The sequence below is a fragment of the Lucilia sericata genome, unplaced genomic scaffold (assembly GCF_015586225.1).
Source record: "Lucilia sericata isolate MDLA Ls3-8-SP2 unplaced genomic scaffold, ASM1558622v1 Contig000002F_arrow, whole genome shotgun sequence".
Taxonomy (NCBI): Eukaryota; Metazoa; Arthropoda; class Insecta; order Diptera; family Calliphoridae; genus Lucilia; species Lucilia sericata.
The window spans coordinates 2,541,101-2,563,597 of record NW_023994043.1 but is presented as its reverse complement, the minus strand read 5'-3'; the positions used below and the strand labels follow the sequence as shown (position 1 = coordinate 2,563,597).

The following is a 22,497-nucleotide window of genomic DNA, read 5'->3' as shown; positions in this document are numbered from 1 at the left end:
TATTTTTATTTACTTCAAAACTTAACTTAAGTAATCTTTGAATACAAAGCAAATTAAAAGTATTCGAAACCGGTTTTTAAAAAGTAGAAAAACCGGGTTGTTCGATATTCGAAAAATCAACATTTAGAAAAAACCGACACTGGTATAACAGAAAAAACCGGTTTTAAAACCGGTTGAAAATCCGAGTCGATCACCCTAGTAAACAGTAACCGAATAATATAGATAAAAATAATACTTTGATTTCTTAATTGTTATATGTAGTAATTTTTTGAAGGGGGCCTTATACGGGGTTATGTTCAACTATGGACCGATCCTCATAAAATTTGAGAGAGAGATTTTGATTCATATAAAACTTATTAACATCGAATTACACCACTCTTTTCGTGTTTGTAATAAAATAACGGTAAAGGGGAGCTTATATAGGGGTCAATTATAACCCGTTCTACATAAAATTTTGTAGATAGGTTTTTGTTTATATATAACTTATTTGTTTTGAACCTCAAGAAATCGGTAGAATGATTTCGGTTTCTATAAAACTTATTTATATGGAATTTCGTCGCTGTACTCGTATTTTTAAGTCAGTAATACTCGTTAAGGTCAGTTTCTGAGGAATAACTTTTGGTTCGGATAAATCTAGTATTAGTCATATTTCCTAGGTGTAATCGCACTTTTAAGCCGTAAATGAGCTTTAAAATAGTTTTCTGAAAGGGACCTAATATGGGCTGTATGGTCAATTATAGGGCGATCTTCCTAAAATTTGGAATACAGATTTTGGTTCATTTAAAACTTGTTTGTGTTAAATTTTTATCGCTATACTGATATTTTTCAAATAATAATGACTGTTCAAACTGTTTTCCGGAGGTCCGTATGTATGGGGGCTAAGTGAAAGCATCGACATTGCCCACTGCATCAATAGAAAATAATTGTGTGAAAATTTCTAAAGTACACTACTGTGTACATAAAGTACATAAAACACTTTTAAGCATATTTTTGGTTTCCCTGTTAATGACTAATTATTCTCATGAACTGAGTACAATCAGCATCTTTCGGTTATTTGATAATCAAGAATACACGCAACACAATTAAATTTATTTAAATTTCTCAAAACTGATAATAAAATTTGCATTCTGTACATGACGCTTAATGAACATTTAAATAATACACTGAACAAAATAGTTGTTATGCATTAATTAAAATTAAAATTCTAGTGAACTTGTCTAAATTGTTAGAATGACTTATATTTAACAATAATAATAATCTTGGGATAAAAAAATGTGTAAATCAATTAAGAGGGAGAAAAATAAGATTGGTAGACGCGACTTCCCCTAACATTGAGATTAGTCATCAAACATAGTTTTATTAGGATATTAAATCTATCAGACCTTTGTCGAATGCCTGGTTTCGAGCAGTCTCCAAAATCGGACATGTGTACTGAAGTTGAGCTATCGATAACAGCTACTGAAATGATGTATAATGCGATGCTGATATGTAGAGCCACAAGAAACGCGGATCGAATCGAGCCAATTGTAGATGATAGAGTCCAAGTGCATGCTCACTTGAGCTTAGAAGTTTTGATGCCAGATTCGGATTCTAAAAATACTATAGTCATTACGTTAAACATTTATTGACCTATTGTTGACAATGATAACTGGTTACATATTATACTTATAGGCCTACGTACTCATAACTTATCAGTGTACTAGTACAAACTAAAGTACTCTCTATTTTTAAACAAATGTTTAGGTTTGAGTATGTTTTCAAATAAAACTAAAAATGATCTTCATTTCACTAGTACAATAATCTAAATATTTAAATAAAACTTTTAGTATTGATTTACACATCGAAACGAAAAGCATCAAAAATTTAGAGCAGACAAACAAAAAAAAAATTAAATATTTAAAAATGAAGTGGCAATTGTGTAAGTGTGTGACTATGGTGGTCACTGATAACAATTAATAACAATAACAAAATTTATAATTATTATATAATACGTTTAAATTCAATTTAAGTGTTAATTGTTGGCATCGTTGCTCTGAGTCAATCAACAAATGGAAAATTGGCCAGTAACTATGCCCAGACCATTGAAAGAAATTTATTTGCATCCGAATTCTATAATGCAGTAGCTAGTGAAAAATTGAACGATAATGTGGTAGTCTCCCCTGCTGCCGTACAAATCTCCATGGCCTTGGCTTTTTATGGCGCCAAGGGCAAAACAGCTACTGAAATGCAAACTGGTTTACGTTTGGGCTCAAGTGATGCCGAAGATGTTGTAAGACGTTTTGCTGAATTTCAATTGGCTTTCGGTCGTGACAATAACATACGTTTGGCTAATAATATTTATATCAATGAAAATCTTGAATTCAAGCAAAAATTCAAAGATGTTGCCCAACGTAACTTTGAGTCCAACATTGAAAAGGCAGATTTTCATCCACCCTACAATAAGCGTACCGCTGAGCGCATTAACAAGGCCATGGAGACCAAAACAAATGGCAAAATCAGTGATATATTAGCACCTCAACAATTGAATGATCTCACCGAGGGAGTTATCGTCAATGGCATCACCTTTAGTGCCCCCTGGCAAAAGGCCTTCCGTCTTGATAAGACCTCAAAGCGTAGCTTCTCGTCTGGCCGCCAATCTTTCAAAGTTGATACTATGTGGACATTGAATAATTTCCAATATGGTGAAATCGGTAATTTGGATGCTAAAGTTGTAGAATTGCCCTATCAAAACTCAGACTTTTCTATGGTTGTCATTTTGCCCAACCGCAAGGATGGTTTACGTGATTTATTGCAAAATCTAAAAGGTAAAAATTTGGCTGCTATCTTAGATGACAGTCTGAGCACTCAAAAGGTGGAAATTTATTTGCCAAAATTCAGCGCTACTTTTGGTGTAAATCTAGAGGAACCCTTTAAAAAGGTAAATTATGCCCCTACAAGTACAGTTTAATGCATAAAATTATACATATATTGAGAAAAAAATCTAAATAAAACTTCTTTCAAACTGTTTCACAGTTGGGAGTCACAACCATGTTTACACGCCAGGGTGACTTTGGCAACATGTATCGTATGTTTGTCAGTCACTACATCAATAGTGCAAATCACAAAGCTTATGTAGAAGTTTCTGAGGCTGGTACCGAACAACCATTGGAAAGTGGTGGTAAGTAGAGATGCATAATTTATGATTATTTAGCATGTATTCTTGTTTTGCGCGTTTTTACTTTAATAATAATTTCTTTCTTCTGTTTTTTTTAATAATTTATTTTAATTTAGGTCTTAAAAACATCTTCTCACGTACCAAGAAATTTGAAGCCGATCATCCATTTGTATTCTGTATTAAACACAAGGATTCTGTCATTTTTATGGGTCACATTGCCAACTATGCCTATGTTTAATATTGTCTGATGATGAAGAAAATCTGATCAAATATACATTTACATAGTTTTTCAGAGAGTTTGGATAAATAAACATAATTTTTTAATGTCGTAATAATCTGTGTTAACTATTTATTTTTGCTTTTAATGAACATTAATCTAAGTGGAAATCCAGATCGAAAATCCAGGAAATACAAACTACTAAAACAATCGATATTTTAAGTTTTCTCCTTATATAAATGTATGACTAAGTTTAGTATTCTGGTTCCTCTCTCTCTCTACTGAAATAATGATAGGACGAGAGAGACCATTAAGAACGATCGATTTTGTTTTGACATTTCTTAAATAGGGGAGAAATTAATTTCGTGATTGAATTTCATAAAATCATCATCTAATTAAGAACACGAATTTTTAATATTTCGGCGAATTTTGAGTTGATACATGCAAAATTGTATCCACCGTGTTTACACATGCCAGCTCTTCCAAGTCAGACATTTGAACGATGACGTATTTCGTAAAAAATATTATCGATTAGTATAAGAATTCTACAGGTACAAGTTTTGATAATTATAATAAAGTTTTCAAATTGTACGTATGTATTAACTTAACTCTCTCAGCGATTTTCCCTTTATATGTTGATAAAAGTTTTAAATCCTTAATTTAGTTAATATTCATATCGGATTTCTTGTGTGTTAAGCGGAATAATGGTCTACATGATTTGTCACAAATTATTAACTGTAACAGAAACAAGAAGCGATCTTGTATATTATTTCCATTTCATATTTTGTTATACGAACCAAACCAACAGCAACAACAATTTAATATTATTAAATAAAATTTAAATGTTGTCATACAACGTCTTCAACAACAACATCATAAACTACAAGAGGAAGAGTAAAAGGTAAATGATCTTCGTGTTTTTCCAAATGAATGTCTCATAAAATATTGAATTTTTTTTGTATCCCTTTTTCACAGCATGATGTCTATGCCATGTTTACACGCGAGACTTAATTTTGATAATACAGGGGATCGATCGATCGTATGTTTGTCAGCAACAAAATTTGCAACATGTATACGTGTGGTGTTAATGGCAAAATGATTTACTGCATTTACTAAAGAATCTGTTATATTTTTTTATCAAAAATAGATATATATTTATGTGACCAATTTATTGTATAGTTTAGGTTTTTCAAAGTAATTCAATGGCATCATATGATTAAAATCTAAATATTCATTAAGAATTTAGCTTCATAAAATAAGCTTTGAAATATGTCCTATATTCTTCTAGAAATATAATGGACTCCTCTACACCATTAACCATCACCTTCGTAGTCTTCCGCAACACTTTTCAACAACTGGACGATGGAAATACATCTTAATTTAGATTTCGTAGTCGGTGGTGCCCAAATTTCGACTGTTAACCAGCCAAAAATTCTGCGGGTCACAATTACTAGTAATTGTAAAAACTTCAACTACAATTACAAATAACTGTAATTGGCGAAAATTCAGTTAAAATTGCATATAATTACAATTGGAAACGTAATTGTAATTTAAAACTACATGCTGACTAAACAGATCTATCTGAATTGTTACCGATGAAATATTCCAAATTCCCTTGGATCGTATTTCGTATAAACCAGCTTTAAACGACATTCATAGAGACGCGGTATCAAGTCGCCTCACTAATGTCTTGAAGGTCCCTTGTCTGTACAAGAAATAGAAGAAACCTGCCTCTGAAAACAATTGTTGGTCTTAAGGCGTCGTCCCTAATATAAAATCAGATCATATTCCATATATTCAACATTTCTATTTCATCTAGCCCAATGTACTAATCTAACTACTAATTTCTAGGCTTGAACTTGAACGCAGAACCCCGGATTTTACCGGTGTTCTGTGTCGGGCTTCTCTGGACAAAATTTATCGTCTCGTCTGCATCTCTATAACGGAGGCCTTGAGAACATGTGTTGCATATGCCATTGGGGCTATTCTTCACATACATACCGTCTTTGGATATTTTTATTAAAGATGAGGCCTGTAAATCTACAATTCGCCTATCGGAAACGCCAGTCTAAAAACAGGTCACCTGGCAAGGCATATAAGTGTATTCAAATTATTCTTCAACGACCCATATATCAGCGTTCATGATTGTGGGTGACCAACATTGGTTTTTGCTCGTTCCTTCGAGGTTATGATACCTGACAGGAACCAATGGGCCAATCAAACATGGTTACAGCAAAGTGCAGCTCAAGTTTGGTTTACTGACGGGAAAATATACTTCAATCTTTGAGGGCGACATATACATCTATGCTAGGGAGTGCGTGAGGAGAAAGATAAAGGGTCCAAGAATTTACATAATGTCAGACAGCCAAGCAGCGCTCAAGGCCTTACTCTCGTATGAAGTTAGGTCGGATGTTGTAATGGACTGTGTGACATCATTGAACGAACTGGGTAAACATAACAAACTAACACTATGTTGGATTACTTGCAAATAGAGGCGCTCATTGCTCGCTTGGTATCCCACAAGGATATGTCAGACAAAGATGCGAATCGTAGGTTGAATCTGAATTTGCACACCACTGGGAAGTTACAACAGTGCTTAGACAGAAAAGGTGCTTAATTACGCTATCAAGGGGAAATCCCAAAAATAGCTATCGCTTAACAAAAGTAATAAAGAATACTAACGGGACTATTCACGGGATACTGTCATCTCAGATATCATCAATTAATCCTAGGAAACACCATATCGAAGCTAGGCAGATTTTGTCGCCGCCAAGAGGAAACCTCTGAACACATATTGTGCAATTGTCCAACACTAAGGACTCGTCGAGAAAGAATCTTAGGTGCAGTAATGCAGCCCCGAAGGATATATTCAACCTCTCACCAATCAAACCCGTTATATTCAAACGTGAATTAAACCTGTTATGGTGAAACCACGGACTGCACAAACACGGTCGCAGTGCTTAGGGCCCATTCTAATCTAATCTACCCATTTGATAAAGATAAAAAGTATAACGATTCAAATATAAATTATTTATGTATTTCAACTTAAACCTAAAAATATATTCTGTGTCCAAGAAATTTAGTAGAGCACTAGTATCTGCACCCATTAGGTCCTCCATATAAATTAATTAAAATTAATTGGCTGGTTAAACCATTTTCTTCTTTTTTGATGATGAGATAAAAAAAAACTGTTTAGATCAGAATATTTTTTACTATTTAACCCATTAATGCCCACGGCGATCTACGTAAGGTAGAAATTTGAAATTTGGATATGACAGTTTACTTGTGTACCTATATAAACCGATTTCAATTGAAAATTTTTTCTATCTTGCCTTGTTTGGATTTTAGAAGACGTTACTTATACGTAACAGTGGGCATTACCCACGAATTTTTGTCCCTTAAGTATTTTAAGTAAAAAAACTGGTTAATTATTAAGTTTTAAGCTTGGATTAGCTAATTTGGTGTATCATACAAAATGTTTTCATATAAAATAAAAAATCATTTAAAAGTATAAATTTTGTAATTTCTGTAATGTCAATTAAGGAATTTAAAGAAATTTGTATATTTTCTTGCCGCAACAGATATATTGACTAACGTTACACATTTTGCATACATTTTCCTAATAACCCAAGAATATGTTCATAATTTTCAATTTTCAATGTTTAATTTTTGAAGGCAATTATATTCCGATTTTCTATTAAAAATATATATTTAAGATTCGCCAACTGTGCCTTGAACAAGTTCTAATGCGATCAAATGGCATATCTTTTACAGAAATTCTTAAAAAATTTAAAGTATCCACGAAAGGACGATTTAATAGAAACATTTGCATTAAAAATATATTGCTTGTCATCAAATATCAATATTTCAAGAAAATATATTGTTTTTTATAACGTTAAAAACCCATTCCTCTGATAAAAAACTATTTTTGAGGCAGATTTCATAAAAAAGTAAGCAAGTTGTTCATTATTTATATCGTATGTAGAGTGGTACAAAAAGTACTGAGAACTGCCCACTGTTACATATACGTAACACCTCTTTATAAGTCTCCGCAAGGACAGGGTATAAGTTTATAAACAATTAAGTAATAAACATTAATTACTTCTTTATAAGTTTACATCAGAAACTTTTTTTAAAAACTAACTACATAGAAGTTATTAACATTCTATAAATTCATTCCTCGAAAAATATGACTTTTTGCAGGTTTACGAAATACTCACTTTACAAAATAACCCAAAAACACAATTTTATAGGCAAAAATTACTCAAATTCGATTTATAATCATTAAGAACATGTTAAGTTAACCTATCCATCAGAAAAAAGTAACTTTGCATTTTCCATTTCTGTGCATTTCGAGTCCAAATTCGAATTAATTTGCGTTACGTATATGTAACTGTGGGCATTAATGGGTTAGGCGATTTTCTAATCAAATTTAAGCGTGAAAATCAACAAAATAAATTCATTAATTAAATTTCCATTTTAGAACTTAATGACAATAATTAACAAACAAATGCATTTTTAGACAAATTTAACAGAATTAATAATAACAATGGAAACTTGTACTACCAAATTTTATTTGCAGTGTTTTGAGGACAGTGGGCGGTTAAATAGTTTATATGTGAATAAATACCAAAATCACAAAACTTACCTTTCTAATTCAGGAGGATGATGCAAGTTATTATCCATATTGTTGTGTTTTTTAATCTTTAAACATAAATAATTTTGCACTTTTGGTTAAACTTAGTATTTTTTTTAATATTTTTCTGAGAATTAAAAAAGATTTTAACACTTTTTATGAAATTTTTATTAAAGCACTTTTTTAAGCTTTTTTATATAGACTTTTTTGAAGGATTATTTTGAAACACTTTTTTTGTGCAATTTAAAAATACATTTTTTTTAAATATTTGTGTTTAATACAATTATTTTGTGGCTTAAACTTGTTTCTTTTTATTTGTTTATTACGGTCTTTAGCTTTGAAATATATTTAATGGCCGTTTTAACTTAATTTGTTGTGGCTTATTAATAATAAAAAAATGAAAAAAAGCGTTGGTTACTTTTTATGAATATTTTAGGAAACTATGTATGTATGTATTTTAAATTATTTTTTATTGATATGTGTTTAAATTTTATTGTATAAGTAGTGGTTTTTGTTTTGTATTATTTTACTTTTTTCAATTTATGGTGTTTTATATCTTAATTAATTGCTGTAAATTGAAGTGATTTTTATTATTGATTAAAATCAAGTAAAATTTATTTGTTGTTGTTTTATTTGACATTTTTCTTTTCGTTTTCTGTTGATTAATTTTATCTATTCCATTAAATTTTGTTTTATTTATTTACATTTAAAACATATCTTGGATTAAAACTTTAATTACTAAAGACTAAAACAAATTTCGAGAAAAAAAAACCAAACACATCAATTTAAGCCAAAAAGAACGTTGATAACACTTGCGGCTGAAATTGCACAAAAATAAAAATACCTATAACCAGGCTTAAAAAGTCGACAATAACAGCAGCCAGCAGCAGCAACAAAAAAATAATCTACTAAAAACCAGTAAGAACAAAAAACCTTCAAAGTGTTTGGTTTATGATGCCGCAATTGCCACTGTTTGTTGGCTGTTGCACATTTTTTTTCCACTATTTCTGTTGTTGTCACATGTACTAACTACATAGATTCAACGTATGTCAGTATGTAATAAATACATATATATTTTTTACTATTTTAGCTTTTGTATTTGGTTTTTGTTAAGACACTTTAATGAAGTTGGCTGCTGTTTATTAAACAGCCTAAGACGAGGACATTGGCTATTTTAAGCCAAATTGCAGATGAAGAAAATCGACTCACTCACTCGTCCGTTCTTCTTAAAACTACGATCTATATTTATTTTTTCGCAACGTCACGCAAACTGTTGGACTTTACACAGATACTCTTAACACAAACACACACACACAGAGGTAAAATATATAAAAAATGAAGGAAAATTTATTTTCCTTTAAACAAACCACTATTTATTTAAGACTTTTTTTAAACAATATTTTCCTCTTATTTATTTTTTTTCACTTGAAATTGACTTTACAATTACTTTTAGCTAACGGCAATTTTCAATATAAATTTTGGCAATTTTTCTTTTAATTTCAAATTTGTTTTTAATTTAAAACACCGTAATGTACGTTAAAAACGCGCGTATAAATTTCTTTAACAGACTTTTCTTGGTTGCAACCAAAGAAATCTTATTTCCATTCAAACATGTATCCACATCTATGCGTTACATCCATTCATCCATCCGTCTATCCGTTCATTTATTGTACAGATTTTGTATCTTAAACAGTAAACTAAAGACTAAAGCAACACAACGAATTGTTAAATTAAAACAAAAACAAAACAACATACAATTTATCTGTTGCTTTAATGGCAAAAACAAAAAAAAACTGGTCGATCTCTGGCAACATAAACATTTATTCTGCTGCTGTTGCTGCTGCTTTTCGTGTTTTTGTAAACAAACATTTCAAAATTATTCAACTTTTGCCGAGATCGTTAAAAAAATACCCTCTTTATTGCTCCGTCAGAAAGAGAATTTGTTTTTAATATAAACAAATTCTCTTATTTCTTTTAATAAGAAACTCTTTCTTAAATACTGGTTCTTCACAATACTGGGTTTATTATGTGTTGAGGTTTTTTTTTAAATAACAGTATGATAAGAATGTTGCTGTACAGTGTACACTAAATATTTTTAATTTTTTGGGAGTTGTACCGAAACACTCAAACATCTTATGATCAGGCACTTCGCAGATCGTAGGTATGACAAGAATGAATGTTGTGGTATCTACCTACTAGGGTGATCGATTATTCGACATTTTCCAAAAACCGGTTTTCGAATAGTTCGAATAGTTGGCATTTGAAAAAAACCGGTTGACATTTTTCAAATCCAGAAAAAACAGGTTAACCGGTTTTTCATTATAAATCTGTTGAACATAAGGAACTATGTAATTCTAGCTTTTTCTAAAATCCCTATTTAGACAATTTTCATAGTCCATAATATTTTAGCCGCAAATTTATTATTGTAATTGAAATATAATCTTAAGATTGATAAAATTTTATCAAACTGTTATTCCAATAAACTATACAAATAAAAATTGTTAATTAATTAGGAAAATCAAAAAAGTTTAACCAAAGGTGCATTAGAAAAATATACTCTAGTTCCTGGACTCCAATATTTTTAATATATAGACGGGCTGTATTTTTATTTATTTCAAAATTTAACTTAAGTAATCTTTGAATACAAAGCAAATTAAAAGTATTCGAAACCGGTTTTTAAAAAGTAGAAAAACCGGGTTGTTCGATATTCGAAAAATCAACATTTAGAAAAAACCGACACTGGTATAACAGAAAAAACCGGTTTTAAAACCGGTTGAAAATCCGAGTCGATCACCCTACTACCTACATATGTGAAGATCCATGGTAAGTGCGGAATGAAAAGATTGAACCGAGGCAAGACTTTTAAATTTCCAGGACCGGATGGCTTATGTCGGGCCTTGTTGGGTCGTTCCATTGCTTATTAGAATAAACAGTGGTTACATTCGAATCACCTCGAATAGATTATATAGTAAAGAATGATTTCTTGATCTTCATGTCAATCAACTTCTACAAGACATAACACGCTTGGTTAGTGAAAACCGATATGCATGGAGACGCATGACAGAAAGGAGTAAGTATAAAAAAACTGCCAACAGTTCGACAAAGAGTCAATGCGTCCGAAAAAGACAATGGTTTCCACTAACGTCTAGCCACTTGGTTGGTGAAGATAATCGTCACTTTAGTGTCCCCTTTGTTAGCGGGAGAGTGGACACTTAAAAAACAAACTTAAGCTTTTTGTCAGTCTCTTCGAATCTATAGGGCGACGATTGACTTCCTCGCGGACAAGTCACCTGGGCAGTCAGTGGCTAGGGGTGACCCTAAGTGGTAGGTTATATAAGTACTTCGGAACTGTCCGACCGAACTGCTGGGTGGCCTTAACATCTACTTACTAAGTTCTACATCTCACCTCGAACGTGATGAAGTCGATAGGTATTCTCAGTTACATTCAATTCATGTCCCTAATTAGTGTTGGCTAAGTCGAAATGATATGGGTTCCAGGACATGAGGGCGTTCGGGGAAATGGAATTTGGATCGTACTTCTAACACTTCTATCGCATAACCACAATCGACGATTGGGCGACTTAAAAATTCAGATGTTCCGGTTTTATCGCTAGCAGAATATCCGAAATAATCTGATAATGCTTTTCGCGTAAAAGGACTTGCCTTTCTTGAAAGCGCTGACTGGAATATCTTGGAGCAATCATCATGTACATATAATCTCAATTGTCTCAAGGATGAGGCTCTTTGTTAAAAATACCGCCTACTATTATTGTGCGTCAAAACACGGTCTGGGGATCAATTCATCGTATATAACTAAGAGTTATTGCATAATTGTTTAAATGACAAAGAATCGCTACAACACATTTTAAAATTAACGATATATCCTAAAACTAGTTGCGGTAATTCTCACAGAACGCCAGAGCTACACAGAGGGAAATAGAAATATACACGCCTGGTACCAAATTGACACCAAAGAGTTTATAATTTTTCAATAACATCCGTTGTAAAAGTATATACATATGTACGACAACACTATGTAATGTTGACAACGCAACGTTGTCAACATTGCAACGATTCGTTGTCGAAATATAAATTGTATACACATCCGTTGTCTAAATGTTAACAAAAATTGGCAACGGATTGTTTGTCAATAGTGAGCTTACCACGTTTGTTAACATTTAGACAACGGATGTGTATAAAATTAAGATTTCGACAACGAATTGTTGCAATGTTGTCAACATAACATAGTGTTGTCGTACGTACATATTTATATACTTTGACAACGGATGTTATTGAAAAATTATAAACAGTTTGGTGTCAATTTGGTACCAGGCGTGTATATTTATTTTTCCCTCTGTGTACCTACGTAGCCATTACTGCAGACGCCACTTAGATCAACTATGACTTATGTAAGTATCTTGTTACAACCCAGCTAGCATTTGGAAGATTGTTGGATGATTAATCAGTAAACTGACTAATTTTTGACTCCTTTTGATGACCTAAACGTGATTAATAATTTGAGTGATATATGATTGAAAACTGATTTTTTGAAAAACAATAATAAAATGTATAGCAATCTTAAATTAATCATCCTGGTGTTTAAAATATGATGGTTTTAAAAACTTAAACTTGTGAACATATTTCGAGCAGTTGGAAGATCAATAATTGTTTCTTATATAATTGTTTTTGTTTGCAATGGAATAGCAACACTTACACTTAAAAATTACTCAAAAACGATTCATAATTAGCCGAAACAGATTAGACAATGGGCTCAGAAAAGACTATTTTAGAAGAGTTGGCAAAAAATTTTATGTGACCTAAAATAAGTTGATATAATTCTCATTTCGTTTATAAAATTAAATGTATAAGTATTTCAATTTGTGTGATATTTATGAAGTCGATTTTCTGTCAAGGAAATTGAAATTATATTATGCTTTAATTATAATAATTTTATATGCCTAATGATCTTCTACGAAAGATAGTTGGTGACAATCAGTCTAAATAATTCCAATTAATGTTTAAAATCTGATTTATTTGAAAAACAAAATGTACAGCAATCACAAATAGGTCTTCCTGGTGTTCGAAATTTGATTGTTTATAAATTTATTTTTTAGTTACATTTCGAGCAGTCGGAAGATCAAAAAGTGTTTTCTGTTGTATTGTATTTGTCTGTAACAAACATAAAAATTACTCAGAAAAGACTCGAAAATTACTATAATATGATTCGAAAATAATTCTAAAACGATCAGTAAGTTGGCACATGAATGACTCAAAAAATTAAAAAATGAGTCAGAATTGATCAGAAGTGGGACTTATAAAAGACTTGTTTAGAAAAGTCTCGGGTAGGGTACAATTTTCTCCCGATGAATGTATCATTTATGATCAGAAAATGAGGGCATATATGATCATTTTAATTGTGCAGAAGTGTCATAAATGACTCGAATGTGATCAAAAATTTCAAAAAATGCTAGCTAGGAAGTCACTTTTATTATTTATACTGTTTCCAATGTGTATTAGATCAGATTTGATGGTTTTCAAGAAGAGGCTTAAGTTCGCAAAACCGGTGTTGCTGTGCGCCCGCCTGTACTGGATAATATGTTAAGGGAATCTAAAATGCAACAAACACCAATGTTAGAAACTATTCTTTGAAATAACTCTTCTTGAAATCCGTTTTTAAAGTGACACAGTGTTCGGACATTTTGACGGACTTGCCTCCGTTTTCAGAGGCACTAAAGGGTATACAAATCACTTCAAAATGTTGAAAGGTCTTTCTGTTGCGTCTTTTCACTGAGTTTACTCGGTAGATAGTTTGCAATGGTGGGTCCTTATGGAATTTAACATTCATATAACTTATGTGGTCTGTTTTCATTCTTGCAGGAATCATGCATGACGATGTGCATGACTCTAGTTTGTTTATTTGAAATGATCATACATATGTATTCCCCATATATACATATGTTGGTATATTTATCCCTTGTTTATGTTATACATGATGGCGATAGTCTTATTTTAGTTTCTTCATTCATTTCAATAGTTTTTCTTTCGTTGCATTTGTTTTATTAAAATTTTACGATTGACTCGCTGTTTATTGCAGGTGCAAGTACTGGTACATAGAATTTTTATTATTTTTTATTTCAACTTTTATGAGTTTTATTTTTGTTTCTTTTACATTTTATTTTCTTTCTTCCTCACTTTTTTCAATTTTTGTTTATTTTTATGGGTGCGTGTGTGTTTACATCGAACCAAAGTTTTAATGTATGAATTCAGACTGACTGCCTTTTTGGGTCAAGATATACGATTGTAAAATGAAATTAAAAAATAAATTTCAAAAAGAAACCAAATTAAAACAAAATGATGTGTTAATATTTATGTACGTGTAATATTATAAAATGAATATGAAATTAAAAAAAAGGCAAAACAAGCAAAAAAATTACAATTCCAGTAAATACATTTATATTCATAAATACATACGTATGTATGAATGCATGTTTGTACTTAAGTGTATCTGGTATCTGGATGTGTTCATGTATGGTACATAAGAATTCATAAATAAATCCACATAAACATTTTACACGATCAAACCTAAATGGTTGCATTTAGTTGTTATAACCATATAAATGAAATCAAATAATAATAATTGTAATAAACATGGCATTCGAACAGTACTTTTCTCTCTGCTGTACACTCGAATGAATTTAATACACACTGTGTGAAATAGTTATAAATACAATATGCACATTGTTTGTAGTGAACATTCCTTAGTAATAATTTATATTTGAATCTTAACATGCAGACTATGAATACATACATACCTAGCTAAAACTTGGTAATGACTTTCATACTTTTCAATTACTACTCTGACACATTGGCTTTGTAAAAGTGTAATTAGACCAATTCTTCAATAATCTGGTGAACTTCTTTGGAATAAAGTGTAATATCATACAACTAGTAGTTCAGTGTACATGATGCTTGGGTATTAGTGGAGCCATGAGCACTACTACAGGCTCTGGAAATATAAGATATGTGGCGGCACTTACAGCCGAACGGCTCATAACATTAGACGAACTGGCCAAAAGCGGTTATAAGACACGTCATGTATACTGGGCACATTGGAGGGCTATACACAATCATCGGACGTGTACGATCGCATACCAGAGACAAAATATGTCGGAAACTTTGAAACGCTAATTGCAGACAGAATGTCTTGGTCAAGCGGAACTTTAGGGCAATTACCAGTAGGAATCCGTTGCTACATGGATGTCTCTAAATTGGGAGACAAAGTGGGCCTGAGGTTTTATATTGAAGTCCCAGAAACAAAAATATACCACAATACTAGCTTCCAAGCAGAAGTCCGAGAAATAACAAATTGCGTAAAATGGATTTATGGCGCCCACAGGGCTTAACACATTTACCGACAGCCAGAAGGCAATTGTTGCGATATCAGATGATAAAGTTAAATCTAAGACCGTATTGGATTGTACAAAAAGGTCTAACTGAATACTCTTCCAGAAGAAAGGTTTACATCATATGGGTACCAGGGAGTTAACCTGACGAACGCAAAACCATTTGACGCAACGAGGACAGTATTAAAATTATGGGTGAGGGAAACCCATAAGGACTTTTGGAATAATAAAACCACAAGATCCTATAGGGTAACCCTAACGAGAGCAGACGAGAAGCCTCCACAAACTGAACAAGTCTGAGGTTAGTAAGATGGTACTTATTCTGAGTGGGCACACAGGATTACCAGCACACCTATACAAAATTGAATTCGGGTTTATACAAATGTAGAGCCTCTACAACTTTCTTTACCATTGTCAGGCTTTCGCCGAAATTAAATCAAAATATCTTGGAATTGATATTATTCCGGATATAACATCCCTCACGATCACTGATTGGAAAATTCTTAGGATTTACATCGAAGAAACTGTGTTTCTGAACATCGAACGACAATACAGTTATATAATAATATGAAAAGAGCTCACAACAGTCCCAATATTGGCTTAGGTGTATTTCTTCGGATTTAATGTAGATACATCCTCGTATCAACCTAACCTTTATTTACTACTACCTATTATCCTGATTACATAGAAGTAGTCTAATAACGTGTTAAATAAATTCTTTTCATTTCATTAGTCACCTTCTCTGTGAAGCTATAGAAGCTATATACTTTTTTCATGCAATTTACATTGACTAACTACGGCACCATAGGTCAAAAATATTTAATGGCAAAACTTAAATACTTTCTCATTTTGAGTTACTAATCTGCTTATGAAATTTAAATCAATGTTTATCGCAATAGATTTATCTTCGAACGACATACCTTGAGCTGGAACCTTATTTGTTGTATTACAAATTTTGACAGAGTAGATTTGGTAATTTTAACCTTATAATTATGTAACCCATTGCACTTAGTGGTATATCAAGTAAATTCAAATACATACTTATTTTCAGAGGACTTAAGTGGTCGCCATTACAACAATCCAACTCTATACATAGCCATCCAGTCATTCAGACATCCAGTTGAGTACACAACTTTTAAGGCAATTGAAAATTGTAACAATTGCCAGTATATCGATGATTATGATGAATGACAAGTTAATACTATTTTATAGAAAATCAAACAAAAACAAAATTGTGAACACATTAATTATTATGTATGAGCATAAAATATGAAATCAATTGGGAAACTACTTAAATCGTCTAAACTATAAAGCAAACATGTACAAGACATTTAATGTCCATATGCCTTTTAAGATAAAATGAGTAATAGAACAAGTAAGAGTGTTATATTCGGCTATGCCGAACCTTATGTACCCACTATATGAGCCTCAAATTTATAGTGAATTATTTAACGCATATGGACTTATTGCTTTAAAAAAGTACTATGGTAAATTATGGAACGAGCTTACATAATTTGGAGGAATGATTAATTGAAAAAAAAATATTATTTGATAAATTTTATCTTAATTTTTGGGGTAGGCTCAATTATGGACCGATACTTAAAATAAGTTTTTAATAAGGTTGAAAGGTGGATGTATATTACATAAGACCCAAAAAATACATTGCACTCAATAGTATCGAAACCAGCACCCTTTGTGCAGACTTAACAGAATGTACAAAAAATCACTAAAAAAAATCGTTCGGTTTCGAAGCCTTCAAATCCAACTGTACTTAGTTACCGGAATGTATGTATCATCTTATGAAACTTGGTTCATAAAATCGCCATATTTGTATATATTTTTATGGGTCTAATAATTTGATAAGTTACAAACATAACAAAAAAATCAGTATACTATATTTTGATGGTGGGTATAATAAATAGATACATACATACTTATTGAACACAGTCCAAATTGTAAATTCATTTTCATGAATAGTTAAAGCATCTGTGTCTGATCAAACATAGTGGCGCTACATACATACAACTCCAGTTTGATGACAGGTTGAAAATTTGCCCTAAATTGAAAATATATTACAGACATTATCGATGTCTATGCGACTACAATATACAGTTTTATGTACAAAGGCAATAAGTCAGATTTAATTAGAAACACAAGTTGCATATGTAAGTCGAAACAAAAATGCCATGACAAGTAATACTTATGAAATATAATTTAAAACACAAATATTTATTCTAAGGTAAACTATCCGTAAAAGCTTTTTGCTGACTGAGATCGCATAATTCCGAATGACATTAGGTAAAGCTTGGTACAGGTAGTATGTAAAAATTGCGACTCCAAGTTGTGTGTTGAAAATTGCCATATAAAAGCGATATATAGCAAATGCGTTCATAGCGAAAATAACATAAATATGGCGAGAAACCGAGTTTCATTCAAACTTAACGTCTCGAAGATTGGCGTCGAATTGGCTAAGGTATTATTGGATATTTAATAGGGATATTAAATCCCTAATTAGCGTGTTTTCCATATCTAGAATTGTCTATGAATGCCGGACGTCTCTCAACGAGATGGTGATACATTCGCCCATCACACTTATTTGGGTCAGAGGACACGGGAGTACGTATGTCCATAATATTTCTGAAATTTTCGACGGTACCACGCTTAGCGGATTGGAAACAGATCAGTTCTGCGGTGTTCCACTTCTTGCAATAAAGAAAAATATTATTGAAAACTGCTCATCTATTGCTCGTGACCGATGGTCGCGTGAATACACTTGCTCAATAGCTAGAGCGCTGTGGCCCCATATGGATCCATGCAGGTCTTAATATCAACTAGGTAAGCTGGTAACGATTGTTACTGGCCACTGTAAATCTGGAAACCATGCTAGGATCATTGGTCTTCCGTTCAATGATTTCTGCGGGAGTTGTCAAAATGAGGATGAAGAAGAGACTATATGTCATCTTGTAATTGTCCTAACTTGTCAGAAACCCAAATTTGCTTTGCGATTTATTCTAATTGTCGAATATTCAATTGGAGCGTCTTCCAACTCCCACTAAAGGGATCAACTTGGACCGAAGTATAGCTACATTGACAACCTGTGCTAACCTTATCTAATGTCTCGGAGATGTCTCAAAAAATTAATAAGATGGAAGAATTTTATGATTTTTATAAATTAAGTTGAATTCTCTTTTCGAATTTTAGGATGTGATGTCTCAAAAATCATGTGATGTGATGTACTTCCATAATTTTAGCAAGGGAGTAGTTTTTGTATTACTCTGATATAATGCATCACAATGTTAACTGAGGTATGTTATTACCATATATGTTAATTAGTTTTGTGAGTGTAAAGAGTACTCCAAAAACGCGTGTGCGAAGGAGTATCAATTTTTGCAGGTCAAGTTATGAGAGAAAGTAGTCAATGTAAGTTGTATAAAAAATATATATACACATCTTCTTTGTATTCGCGAGGGAGATTAATAATTAGTAAATAAATATTTTTTATATATGTATATTAGGGTGGACCCGTTTGTATAGGGAAAAAATAAGATACTAATAATTCCATCGAAAATGAAAACTTGATTCATTCTAAGATACAATTTCTCAACATTTTTGTTTTGGAGTCAATATTCGGAAAGATGAGTCAAAATTAAGGGTATATTGGGTTTGTGCTAAAAACGTTAAAGTATGTATTTAGTATTTAGCTATGTCCGTCCCTTCGTTCATGTAAACTTGTAATCAAACTACAAATCAAAATTTTAATGAAATTTGGTAGGTACTTGATCTTTTATTGTACCAGTCCCCTTACAACTGAATCGCCCTAGAAGGGCTTTTAACATCACAATTATGTTCAATATTCTCGTATCTAAACAAAAGTGGCATAGAAATAAAAAAGGGAAATAATTCTGTAACATCTAAATCCCCCTTCACACGAGCACACAAGTAATATGATCTGTCAAAATTTTGTGTAGAAAAGAACGGATGGGATCGTCTAAACGCAAGATGTAACGAAATCATCACACATTGAGAGAGAATACGGATGGAAAATTTGACAGTCGTATGTCTCTCTTCATTTTTTGAAATGATTAAAAAAACAGGGGATCAGGGATGTATTTTTATGTAAACACATACAAAAAAAGTGAAACAGCTGTTTCCATCTTACTTTGTTATTTTTTTATACCAATTGTGTAAACACAAAAAATATAAATCATACGACTTTTATTCTCTTTTTTGTCATACGGATGGAATTTTATTTTACTTTTTCATTAGACTTGTCGTACGTAAAGTGTGATCGTCTGAAGGGCCCTTAAACGATTAAACCGTTTTAAAAATTTAACATACCCGAGGTGTCGTATTTAGCGGACCCCTTACTACGGCGCTGGTGAACCCATGAGGTCCAAATTCAAAACTTAAACTCGACAACACTTCCTTTTTACACATGTAAAATTTCATTTTAACCGGGGAAACCGTTTAGAAGTTACGGAATTGTTTCCGTCTTTTTCTATTTCTATACCACAAATTCGTTTTATACAAGCCTTGCTGACGACCCTGCCGAATTTTGTAATAACAGGGCCTTATTTGATCATTTTATGTAAACATACATAAATCCAGTAGGATATCATATGATTGACAACGCCCGACTATAATTTCTTACTAATAAAAAAACACAACAAAAACTTCACTTACCCGGTAAGCAGTGAGTGATATTGGATCAAAGTGGAAGTACTTACTTTTTAGATGAATGACCACATATTTCTGATCGACGAGGTCCAAAACATAACCGGTTACCAATAATTTTTATTATTCTATTCGCTAACTCAGTTCTTCATTAACATTGATTTTTACATCAATATATAAATCAATGTTTTTTTAACCACCACTAACTTCTTGTTTTTTAGACATACTCTCAGGCAATTGGATACAAATCCTATTTAACAAATTGCAATATTGTTATTGATAACGATCACTCATTACTAAGTAATGTATGAAATAATTAATTAAAAAAATTAAAATTAATTAAAAATATGGCTGAGAATATCTGTTCCCTTTTTACTTATTTAATTAAATAAGACATAAAAGCAATACAAAGTTAAAACACACGATTCCACTAATAATTATTTCCAAATAAAAGTCATTTTTCAAATTAAAAATTTATTTTATGCATGTGAGCGTGTATAATTGTATAATTTTTAATCGGTCTTACATCTAAATGATGAGTGAGTGCAGTAATGCATTTTCTTCTTATAATATAAAGAATGAATTCTTAGAAACTACTTTGAATGTCATTAAGTGGCAGTGTCTTAAAGTTTAACAATATGACCAGCGAAGTAGACAGCAGTCTTGTCACGTATTATGAAAACAAATGGATGATCGGCCACAAACGTTTTAGGATCTATGGGCAATGACATGGGCACACCAACAGCAACTGCAATAAATTACATAGAGAAAATGCAAAATAGTAAAAATGATTAGTTTGATTATGGCTAATTTGTTTTTCTCTAATTTTTTAAAAGAAACTGCATTGCTTACCACTGGCGGCAGCAGCTTCACAGCCAATTTCATTGACATCGATGAAGGCCTTGTGTTGTACCTGTGAAATATGCATATTGGGCGCACGTTTATCAAACATGTTACTAAAATCGGCAGAATTCGAAAACATGGTATTAATGCCAAGCTGAAACGGACATATAGAAGACAAACATATTATGCTTAAATGGAAAAAGAAAATAAGGAAACGCCAAAAAAAAAAAATACCTTCTGCAGTGATGGTTTAAGGTCGGTATCAAATTCAAATTTGAATTTTGGCAAATATACACTTGTACTCTTCCATTCCCATAGAGCTTCGAGATCATTGAAATTAACTCCCTTCAGTTTTTGTTCCAACTCAAATAGGCCATCACGTTTGTTGGGCAATATGAACCACATGGTAAGATCAATATTCTCAAAAAATAGTTCCAAAGCTTTGGCATCCAAGTCGGGATATTCAGCATAATAATACCAATTGTCGGCAAACATGGTGGGTACTTTGATGGACTGTTCATTGCTTATCCAAAACTCACGATCACTGGTGGCATCATCCATAAAGGGACGTGCCCATTTGGCTTTAAAATAAATGGCATTGATTAGAGCCACATTTGTATCGGGATCCAGTCTCTGTATAACATTATCAATCTTGCCATTGGTCTTCTCGGCCAACCATTGATTGATGTGATCAACTGAATACGTTTCATTGGCGAAATCTAATTGCTCGACATCGGAATCAAAGTAAACTTGAGAAGTTCTCTTGAACTCCGGAGATATTTCCAATTTATCATTGACAAAAATTTTATTAGCAATTTCCAACACTGTCTTTGACTTGATGAATGAATGTAATAGTTTGTGATAGCCCTGGGCTAAACCGTCTTTACTTTGATGAGCAGTAGCATGAAGACTTTTTTGTAGTTCAGATGCTGTTTGACCCGAAGCTCCATAATAGACCAAACCTAATGCTGTTTGCACGGACACTGGTGAAATAATAACATTTTCATTTTGACTTTGTGTGGCCACAGTTTGGAACAGTTCGGTGGCAAATAGATTTCTTTCCTCTACGGTATTGGCGTTAAGGTGTCCCAGTAATGGCATCAATATTAAAAATACATCTAAAAATATAGAAAAAAATGTTATTAAAAATTATAAAAAAACATATTTTGCAAATAAAAAACACTCTTACTAATAAACCAACTCATTGTAATGGCAAGAAAATAATTATTCGTTTTCTTAATACTACTTTCTTTAACAGCCTTTTTTTCTTACGACTCTTCTATCTAGAAATCACTTAACAACTGTCGTCAATAACAAAGGTAACTTGCATTTATACCTCTATGGTAATAATATTTGGATATGGACAATGACTTGAAGAATCCAGAAAAGAATAACGAAATAAAATAAACCATCGCCTCAACAATGTAATTAAGTTACAGGCACGTTTACAATAGTGTGCTGCACACAGATACTCGATTTCATTGCATATACTCTGCCTCTAACTTTAGAGAAGTGAAAGAAGAAAAATACACACACTTCAGGTTTTTAAAATTCAGAACGCATTTTATTA

The 22,497-nt window shown here is 32.1% G+C and overlaps 3 protein-coding genes across 3 annotated transcripts in view; 1 reads left to right on the top strand and 2 right to left on the bottom strand.

Moving 5' to 3' along the window:
• LOC119616256 (protein prickle) overlaps positions 1-8,103 on the bottom strand; it is a 242,246-nt gene extending 234,143 nt beyond the window's left edge. Inside the window, exon 1 of the mRNA XM_037972609.1 lies at positions 8,020-8,103. Within this exon, the coding sequence (XP_037828537.1) occupies positions 8,020-8,057 (38 nt within the window). The 5' untranslated portion in view covers positions 8,058-8,103. The remainder of the gene's footprint in view (positions 1-8,019) is intronic.
• LOC119616285 (serine protease inhibitor 42Dd) lies at positions 1,706-3,486 on the top strand. The gene is made up of 4 exons (XM_037972634.1): positions 1,706-1,918; positions 2,010-2,917; positions 3,013-3,157; positions 3,271-3,486. The coding sequence occupies exons 1-4, from the start codon at positions 1,903-1,905 to the stop codon at positions 3,390-3,392; spliced, it is 1,191 nt and encodes a 396-aa protein (XP_037828562.1). The 5' UTR covers positions 1,706-1,902; the 3' UTR covers positions 3,393-3,486.
• A 12,445-nt stretch (positions 8,104-20,548) lies between the features above and the next one.
• On the bottom strand, positions 20,549-22,220 carry LOC119613462 (serine protease inhibitor 42Dd-like). Its single transcript, XM_037969516.1, has 4 exons — positions 22,117-22,220; positions 21,162-22,045; positions 20,937-21,081; positions 20,549-20,832 (listed from the first exon to the last, which is right to left on the bottom strand). Exons 1-4 carry the CDS (start codon positions 22,130-22,132, stop codon positions 20,708-20,710), a joined length of 1,170 nt encoding a protein of 389 aa, XP_037825444.1. The 5' UTR covers positions 22,133-22,220; the 3' UTR covers positions 20,549-20,707.
• Positions 22,221-22,497: the final 277 nt, after the last annotated feature.

Bases quoted from the DNA above. Each gene is read 5' to 3' on its own strand.
- LOC119616285 (XM_037972634.1), top strand. The intron at 2,918-3,012 runs GTAAATTATGCC...ACTGTTTCACAG, and splicing joins TAGAGGAACCCTTTAAAAAG to TTGGGAGTCACAACCATGTT. The intron at 3,158-3,270 runs GTAAGTAGAGAT...ATTTTAATTTAG, and splicing joins ACAACCATTGGAAAGTGGTG to GTCTTAAAAACATCTTCTCA.
- LOC119613462 (XM_037969516.1), bottom strand. The intron at 21,082-21,161 runs GTATTTTTTTTT...TGTCCGTTTCAG, and splicing joins TTAAACCATCACTGCAGAAG to CTTGGCATTAATACCATGTT. The intron at 20,833-20,936 runs GTAAGCAATGCA...AATTTATTGCAG, and splicing joins TGAAGCTGCTGCCGCCAGTG to TTGCTGTTGGTGTGCCCATG.